This window comes from Colobus angolensis, unplaced genomic scaffold, assembly GCF_000951035.1.
Source record: "Colobus angolensis palliatus isolate OR3802 unplaced genomic scaffold, Cang.pa_1.0 Scaffold66, whole genome shotgun sequence".
Taxonomy (NCBI): Eukaryota; Metazoa; Chordata; class Mammalia; order Primates; family Cercopithecidae; genus Colobus; species Colobus angolensis.
Genome location: NW_012120265.1, coordinates 2,566,195 through 2,574,522, shown reverse-complemented (window position 1 = coordinate 2,574,522; position 8,328 = coordinate 2,566,195). Strand labels below are relative to the sequence as shown.

Sequence of the window (8,328 nt, the reverse complement as noted above, 5' to 3'; positions counted from 1 at the left end):
CCCCCCATAGGCTGCTCCTCCTCCCTGTCGACCAGCCTGGCCCTATACAGGTGAGTGCAGCCCTGCTGTCAGGACCCCACTGAACAGACGCCGGAGGTGTGAGTGCTGGCCCTGGGTGTTCTGAAAGCACGGCTTTCTGGGTTAATTTGACAGATCAGATTTTGAGAGAGAAGATCAGAGTGATGTTGTTATGAAGCACTTTTGGGGGAAGGATTTGAGGCACTGTTGAGCTTGCTCGGCCGACCCCGTTCCCAAGGATGCCAGGGCATCATTGTTCAGGACAATGCAAGGAGCAGCGTGCTAGACCCTGCCCACATCTCTGCATCGGGAATAGAGGGGAGCCTGCTCTCCCCAGGGCTCTGGGCACAGCCACGCCTGCCAGAGGAGAGCTTGACCAGGCCTAAGGCTGGGGTGCCACTTGCACCTGGGTCTTCACAGCAGCTGCCGAAAGTGGCTCTGACATCTTTCTTTCTTTCTTTCCTTTCTTTCTTTCTTTCTCTCTTTCCCTTTCTTTCTTTCTTTCTTTTCTTTTTCTTTTCTTTTCTTTTCTTTTCTTTTCTTTTCTTTTCTTTTCTTTTCTTTTCTTTCTTTTCTTTCTTTCTTTCTGACGGAGTCTTGCTCTGTTGCCCGAACTGAAGTGTAGTGGCCGGATCTCAGCTCACTGCAAGCTCTGCCTTTTGGGTTCACGCTATTCTCCTGCCTCAGCCTCCCAAGTAGCTGGGACTACAGGCGCCCGCCACTTTGCCTAGCTAGTTTTTTGTATTTTTTAGTAGAGATGGGGTTTCACCGGGTTAGCCGGGATGGTCTCGATCTCCTGACCTTGTGATCCGCCCGTCTCGGCCTCCCAAAGTGCTGGGATTACAGGCTTGAGCCACTGTGCCCAGCCTGACATCTTTATTGACTTTAGAAAAACAAAAATGGCAGCCGCATGGGGCCAGCATAGGACTCTGAAGAGCAGGCTTGGGAGTGACTGCCTCTTGCAGTTCAGGGACCCCCAGTTTAACATCAGAAGGGTTTATAAACAGTCCCCACCTCAGGCTGGGCAGGGTGGCTCTGGCCTATAATCCCAGCATTTTGGGAAGCTGAGGTGGGAGGGTCCTTTGGGCCCGTGAGTTTGAGACCAGCCTGGGCAGCATAGTGAGACCCCACGTCTACAAATAATTAAAAAAAAATTAACCAGGCGTGGTGGTGCGCACCTGTGGTCCCAGCTACTCCAGAAGCTGAGGTGGGAGGATCACTTGAGCCCAGGAGTTTGGACCTACAGTGAGCCATAATTGTGCTACTACACTCCAGCCTGAGTGACAGAGCGCGATCCTGTCTCAAGAAACAATCCTCCCCACCTCTCCCCGATCTTCCCGCACAAACACATTGCCCACCAGAGTTATCAGGTGATTTTGCTGTCCAAGATTTAGGTCGCCTGTGATAAAGTCAGTTAAGGCTGACACAGTTCTGCTGCCTGCACCTCCCACTTCTAAGGCTGTGTGCCCTGCAGGTGCCAGCCGTGGGCAGCAGGTGGCGCTTTTGGCCGCCCAGGGTCCCCAAGGAGCAAGCTGGCCTTTGCTGTGGTTGGTGTGGTGCCTGCTGCCAGCATTCTCTATAGTCTCAAACCTTTGGGCACCCGCTCAGCAGCACTGGCTTAGGACACGGCAGCGCCCTCTCTGTTCCCTAACACTTGGATTCTTGTTGCAGGCAAGAAGGTTCAGTTTCGGAAACCAGCCCCAGGTGCCACAGACACGGTGCCCTCCCGCAAGCGGGCAACCCCCATCAATTTGGCGAGTGCCATCAGGAAGAGCGGTGCCAGTGGCGTGAGTGGGGGCAGCGGGGTGTCCCAGAGGCCCTTCCGTGACCGAGTGCTGCACCTCCTTGCGCTAAGGCCCTACCGCAAGGCCGAGCTGCTGTTGCGGCTGCAGAAGGACGGCCTGACACAGGCGGACAAGGACGCACTAGATGGCCTCCTCCAGCAGGTGCGTGCCGCCCTGATGTCATGTCTTTACCAGTGGTCTCCGCAGATGGTCTTGTGCAGGTGGAATGGGCCAGAGCATGGAGACTGGGATTGGGGGCTGGCAGGGAAGAGCCCTTCCTGGGTTCAGAACCTGCCTGAGAGCCGGGACCTCTTTGATTAGAACAAGCTTAGGGGGCCATGGGTGCATCTCTGGGCATGGGCCTGACTGTCCAGGGTTGAGAGGTGGGCTCAGCATGGAGCCCAGGCCCTCCTTCACTGTCTGCTGACACGCGGGCCCTGGGGCCTGGCACAGTGGATCTAGGCTTCGGCTGCAGGCGATTCGTGGACTCAAGGCCTGGGGAAGGAACCTACACTTGCCTGACAGAGCCTGGCGGGCCTCAGTGTCAATCAGCTGCCTGCTGCCCTCCACCTGCACCTCCAGGTCAGGGGCTTCACGTCTTGGACCATAAGGCTTCCATCTGTGACCTGCAGTGCCCCTCCCTGGGGTTGGAGGCTAGGCCATCTGGAACGTGGTGCTGGCAAGTGGAACCTGCTGTTGAGAAACACCCCGGGCATTGGAGTAGGTGTGATGGCCCTGACTACCTTCCACCCCTGTCACCCATGGAGGTTCCTGAGGCTCCATCCTGGCTTCCTGGGGTCCCTGGGAAGGGGAGTGACTCACACTGGCTTCAGAACATCAGCCAGGCTGTGCAGACACAGCCCTGAGGTGAGCTGAGGATGGGTCTCCTTGGATCGCGGCTGTGGTCGAGGAGGAGGCACCGCTGAGCCTCTTGCACCTCTTAGGATGATGGAACTGGGATGTTTGGGGTCACATCCAGCACCTCAGGAACACAGGTGATGCCTGCAGCAGAAAGCATACACTATGGCATGCTGGGATAGCAGCTGTATAAAGGATGTTCTTCCATGTTTGTGGAGCTCCTCATAGGCGTCCCGCTCGGGTGCACGCCTGGTGGGACTGTGCTGCACATTCCTTGGGAGGATGTCAACCCAGCCCTCGTCCACCTACACCCTGCTCCTGAGGCAGGGCTGGCATGGTGCCAGCAGGAGTTGCTGAAGGGAGCTTGATGAAGTTACCAGATGTGGAACCTTCATTGACTTGGCAAGGAGGTGCCTGTGCTGGGGCCTGGCTTCTCCAGGTAACTTTGGTTCAGCACCTCCTGGGAGCAGGCCCGGCCAGCGTCTGCAGGCAGAGTGTCCCTTCCCGTGCCACTGTGACTTCCCGTGGACAGCTTGTCTTCTTCTTGCTTCTATATTCATTATGTAGCTGCTTCCCCCCAAGCAGCTATGGGGGTCAGCAGAACACTGTTGGCTTGCAGAAGCGGAGGGGGATGTGCCTCACCCACACTGGTCATTTCCAGCCCCTCACAGGCCTGCAGACACGCTGAGGAACAGCAGCGACAAAATTGCACCCCTCAAAGGTGCTTGGCCCCCCCCGTGGAAAAATCTAGAGCAGAGATGGAAGGTGACCACCTCTAGGACTGGCTGGGCCCCAGGGAAATGCGCAGGCCTATCCTTCAAGGGGAGGGGTGTTGACGGTTGAGTAATGTTTAGCAAAGCCCATTGACAGCCATAAAAATATTCAGCCTTTGACCTACTAATCTGGCTTCTGGGAATCCCGTCGAAGGAAACTGTTGCCAACCTGAAAAAAACTGCACACAGTAATGTCTGTTTATGCTACAGAGAAACTGGCAGCAGTTTGAGGGTGGAATATTACTCAGCTGTTAAAAATGCTCCCCATGGAATACGCTGTGACGCAGAGCCATGTCAGATGCAACAGAAAACAGTGGCTACTGTGCCTGCAGCAAGATGGAGACCAGAGCGCCCTGCAGGCCAGCATGCAGCGCCCACTCAGGGCAGTGACCTGGAGCTTCCTCAGGTCCCTTTAAGGCAGATATTCTGAATCCATCTTTGTTAGCAGTCTGGGAGACGAACTCAGCTTTTGTCAACCAGCAACAGCAAGGCATGCTGGTTGTAGGGAAGGTGGGCTCAGACCTGGCCCCGGAGGTACCCCTCACCCAGCATCCCCAGCTGTGGCTGACTCTGCCCTGGGAGTTGTGATCAGAAAGAGGGTGGAGCCCAGTATGGTGGCTCACGCCTGTTTCCAGCACTTTGGGAGGCTGAGGTGGGAGGATCCTTGAGGCCAGGAGCTCAAGACTAGCCTAGGCAAAATACTGAGACCCTATCTCTACAAAAAAATAAAATTTGCTGGGTATGATAGTGCATGCTTGTAGCCCACCTGCTTGGGAGACTGAGGCAAGAGGATTGCTTGAGCCCAGGAGGTTGCAGCTACAGTGAGCCTTGATCACACCACTGCACTCCAGCCTAGAAGAAATAGGAGCCGGGTGTGGTGGCTGGAATCCCAGCACATTGGGAGGCTGAGGTCAGAGGATCGCTTGAGCCCAGGGGTTCAAAACAAGCCTGGACAACATAGCGAGATCCCATCTCTAACAACAACAACAACAAAATTAGCTGGAGTATAGTGGTGCACACCTGTGGCCCCACCTACATGAGAGGCTGAGGTGGGAGGATCGCTTGAGCACAGGAGGTCTAGGCTGTAGTGAGCCAAGATCTTGTATCAAAAAAAGGAAAAAGAGAAATGGCTAGGGGGGCCAAGGGACAAGTGATGGGGTCTCAGGACTGCAGGTGATAGCCCTCCCCTTTTTGGAGCCAGCCTGGCCCAGCACCTGTAAGACAGTTGAGTCTGGACCTGGCTTCATGAACCTCATTGTCCCTTCTGCACCCTGAGGATTGTGTGCGGGGGAACTAGGGGTGGGAGGCAGCACGGATTGGTAGTGGGCCATCCTCTTTCCTCTCCTCTGTCTCCGTCTGTCTGTCTCTCACTGTCTCTGCACACCCTCCCAACCTCGCCATAAGATCTTTTTTCTCTAGTCCCCCGCCTCTCGTAGGCTTCCCACAAAGTGATGGTTGGCTCTGTCTTGCAGGTGGCCAACATGAGTGCTAAGGATGGCACGTGTACGCTGCAGGACTGCATGTACAAGGATGTGCAGAAGGACTGGCCTGGCTACTCGGAGGGAGACCAGCAGCTGCTGAAGCGGGTGCTCGTCCGGTAATGCCGCCTCCCATGCCCCAGCATGTCCCCCCCACCATGAAGGCAGCCAGAGCTTACCCAGAGGATGTTGGGGTGGTCTTGTGTGGTCCTGAAGGCTGCAGGGCTTGGGAGCAGGATGGAAGGGTCCAAACAGGCCTCTCTGGCCATCCTCCCTACTGCCCACGTGGTGCCCCAGGGCCTCCCATGGTGGTGGAAGGCCACGCCCACAGAGTGGGATGGAGGTGTGAGTCACTGGCCCCAACCTCAGAATCTTCAGACAAAGGCTTCAGTCTGCTGGGACCCTCCTCAGCTGTCCCCAACTTCCCCTCATGCTTCCCTCCACAACCTGGGCATCCCCACAGGGCCTCGGAAGTTCACTGGCTTTTTGAAAAGAGCCTCTCAAGAACCTGTAGTAGAGAGAAATAAGGCCAAACACTCCCGGCAGGTGTCATTAAGCGGAGTTAATTAAATGCATCCCCTCAGGCTAATTGGGACCCAGGGTCAGGAGTGGCAACAGCTCAGGGGAACAGTGGTTATGGAGGCAGGCAGCTAATGATTTCCTTCTCCACCGCTGCCAGTTAGGGAGCTTGGCTACGGAGCTTGGGCTGTGAAGCAGGCCAATCTGCTAATTAGTCCATAAGTGATTTCTCAGGGACTTGGAGGTATTTATGAGTTTGTAGTTGTTTTTTGGAAGTTCAGCTGTTTAAAGCAGTAATTGCCCCTGGAAAGCAGAGTGAAGTTGGAGGTCCACACTGCTCTCCTGAGAGGGTAGTGCCTGCCTGTCCACCCTGGGTGTGCAGGTCAGGGGCCTGCGGGGCACTGCCCTGGCTGGCGGCAGGCTGGCGGAGAGCACAGTCTTGGCAGAAGACCCCCCCCCATCCTCACACCCTGTGTCCTCTTCTCTTGGCCCCCTGGGTTCCTCAGACCCTTAGGGCACTGGAAGGAGAACTGCCCAGAGCTAGTGGAGTGAAGTGGAGAAGCCTGGGCTGCTTCCCCGGGATGCAGGCTCCAGAGCTGCCTCCAGCTCCCGTGATTCGAGGCTCATGTTCCATGTGCTGAGTGAGCTGCTGGGCTCGTGCCAGCCCCTCGACACTCCGCTTTTACTCTGGGCTGGCATGGGGATCAGCACTGCCTTCACAAGCTTCCACTAGTGTGCAGGGGGTAGGGTTAATGTCCCTGGGCCATAACCACATAGAAGGTGACCCGCAGTGCCCCTCTGCACAACTGTTTCTTTTTTTTTTTCCTATTTAGCACCCCCCGCAAGAAAGCCCCATTTATAGCAGTTTTTGACACCATGGCCTCGTGTATATCAAAGCAGGGCCTTGGGGTATTTGTTACCAGCCGGGCTAGCCCAGGGCAGGCCGTTAGCCCAGTGCAGGCCATTAGCCCAGTGCAGGCCATGAGACAGATGGGATGTGAGGGCCTAAGTCACTGCAGGAGTGTCCTCAGCTGAGCCGGCACCACATGTGGCTCTGGGGGTGGTTTCTTCACTCATGTTCTCTTTGTTCATCACGTCCAGCCCCGAGCTGTCCCTGGTATCCACATCTCCTCTCATCACTGTCCATGGGTCAGGGGTCCTACAGGTCCCCCCAAGAGTTCCTGGTTCCTCTGCCCAAGCCACACACTGCCTGGTGCCCTCACCTCCAACCTGAGCCACTCCCCTCTTATGTGAGCCCCATGCCAGAGTCTACACTCCTGCTTGTGCTCCTCCCTGGTGCCAAGGGGGCACAGCTCCTGGAGCACCTCTCTGAGGACAGGGCTCTGGGAGGACTACTGACCACATCTTCATGCCCAGACAATGGTCCTGCTGAGCTGGCGGTTGATCACGTCTAGACTTGTAGAGTCCAAAGTGCTTTCCCTCCATGTTGAAGGTCAGAGGCTTCCCACCCCAAACCTGTGCTGGTCCACACAGCCAGGGGCTGGCCAGGCACCTACTCGGGGATGGTGGGCACCACCGCCCCTGCAGGCTGAAAACTTGCCTTATCCATCCATCCGTCCTTCTATCCTGTGTGTGGTAGTGGAAAGACCTATCCTTCTGCACGCCACCTCAAACTGCCTTTGGCAGGCTGCTAGAGTCTGTCCTCCTCTCCCTGGTTTTCATCTCTTGCTCTTTTTTATTCTCCTTTTTTTTTCTTTTTTTGAAATGGAGTCTTGCTCTGTAGCCCAGGCTGGAGTGCAGTGGTGTGATCTCGGCTCACCTCACTGCAAGCTCCGCCTCCCGGGTTCACGCCATTCTCATGCCTCAGCCTCCCGAGTAGCTGGGACTACAGGCACCCGCCCTTAGTAGAGATGGGGTTTCACCGTGTTAGCCAGGATGGTCTCGATATCCTGACCTTGTGATCCGCCTGCCTTGGCCTCCCAAAAACTGCTGGGATTATAGGCGTGAGCCACTGCGCCTGGCTTTATTCTCCTTTTGGGAGACTTCTTTGACATTTCTCATCCCGTCTCTTAATTTACTAGTATTTCTAGTTTCTTTATTTTTGAGACGGAGTCTCGCTCTGTCGCCCAGGCTGGAGTGCCGTGGCTGGATCTCAGCTCACTGCAAGCTCCGCCTCCCGGGTTTACGCCATTCTCCTGCCTCAGCCTCCCGAGTAGCTGGGACTACAGGCGCCCGCCACCTCGCCCAGCTAGTTTTTTTTTTGTATTTTTTAGTAGAGACGGGGTTTCACTGTATTAGCCAGGATGGTCTTGATCTCCTGACCTTGTGATCCACCAGTCTCGGCCTCCCAAAGTGCTGGGATTACAGGCTTGAGCCACCGCGCCTGGCCTGTTTCTTTATTTTTCTCGAGACAGAGTGTTGCTCTGTTGCCTAGGCATAGAGACGGGGTTTCACCTTGTTGTCCAGGCTGGTCTTGAACTTCTGACCTCAAGTGATCCGCCTGCCTCAACCTCCCAAAGCACTGGGATTACATGCATGAGCCACCATGCAAGGCCTATTATTTCTAGTTTCTGAGAGTCTTCCCCACTGCGTTTTCATAGCATCGTGTTCTTTTTTTTTTTTTTTCTTACTGAGACAGAGTCTTACTCTGTTGCCCAGGCTGGAGTGCAATGGCATGATCTCGGCTCATTGCAACCTCTGCCTCCTGGGTTCAAACAACTCTGTGCCTCAGCCTCCCGAGTAGCTGGGATTACAGGTGCCCGCCGCCATGCCTGGCTAATTTTTGTATTTTTAGTAGAGATGGGGTTTCACCATCTTGGCCAGGCTGGTCTTGAATTCCTGACCTCATGATCCACTCGCCTCGGCCTCCCAAAGTGCTGGGATTACAGGTGTGATCCACCGTGCCTGGCCTAACTCATCATGTTCTTTTTTTTTTTT

The 8,328-nt window shown here is 55.4% G+C and overlaps 1 protein-coding gene across 1 annotated transcript in view; it reads left to right on the top strand.

Moving 5' to 3' along the window:
- The window catches only part of ELL (elongation factor RNA polymerase II), an 86,890-nt gene that overhangs the window by 66,911 nt on the left and 11,651 nt on the right, over nt 1–8,328 (top strand). The window contains exons 5-6 of the mRNA XM_011925802.1: nt 1,690–1,964; nt 4,906–5,030. Coding sequence (XP_011781192.1) covers nt 1,690–1,964; nt 4,906–5,030 — 400 coding nt within the window. The remainder of the gene's footprint in view (nt 1–1,689; nt 1,965–4,905; nt 5,031–8,328) is intronic.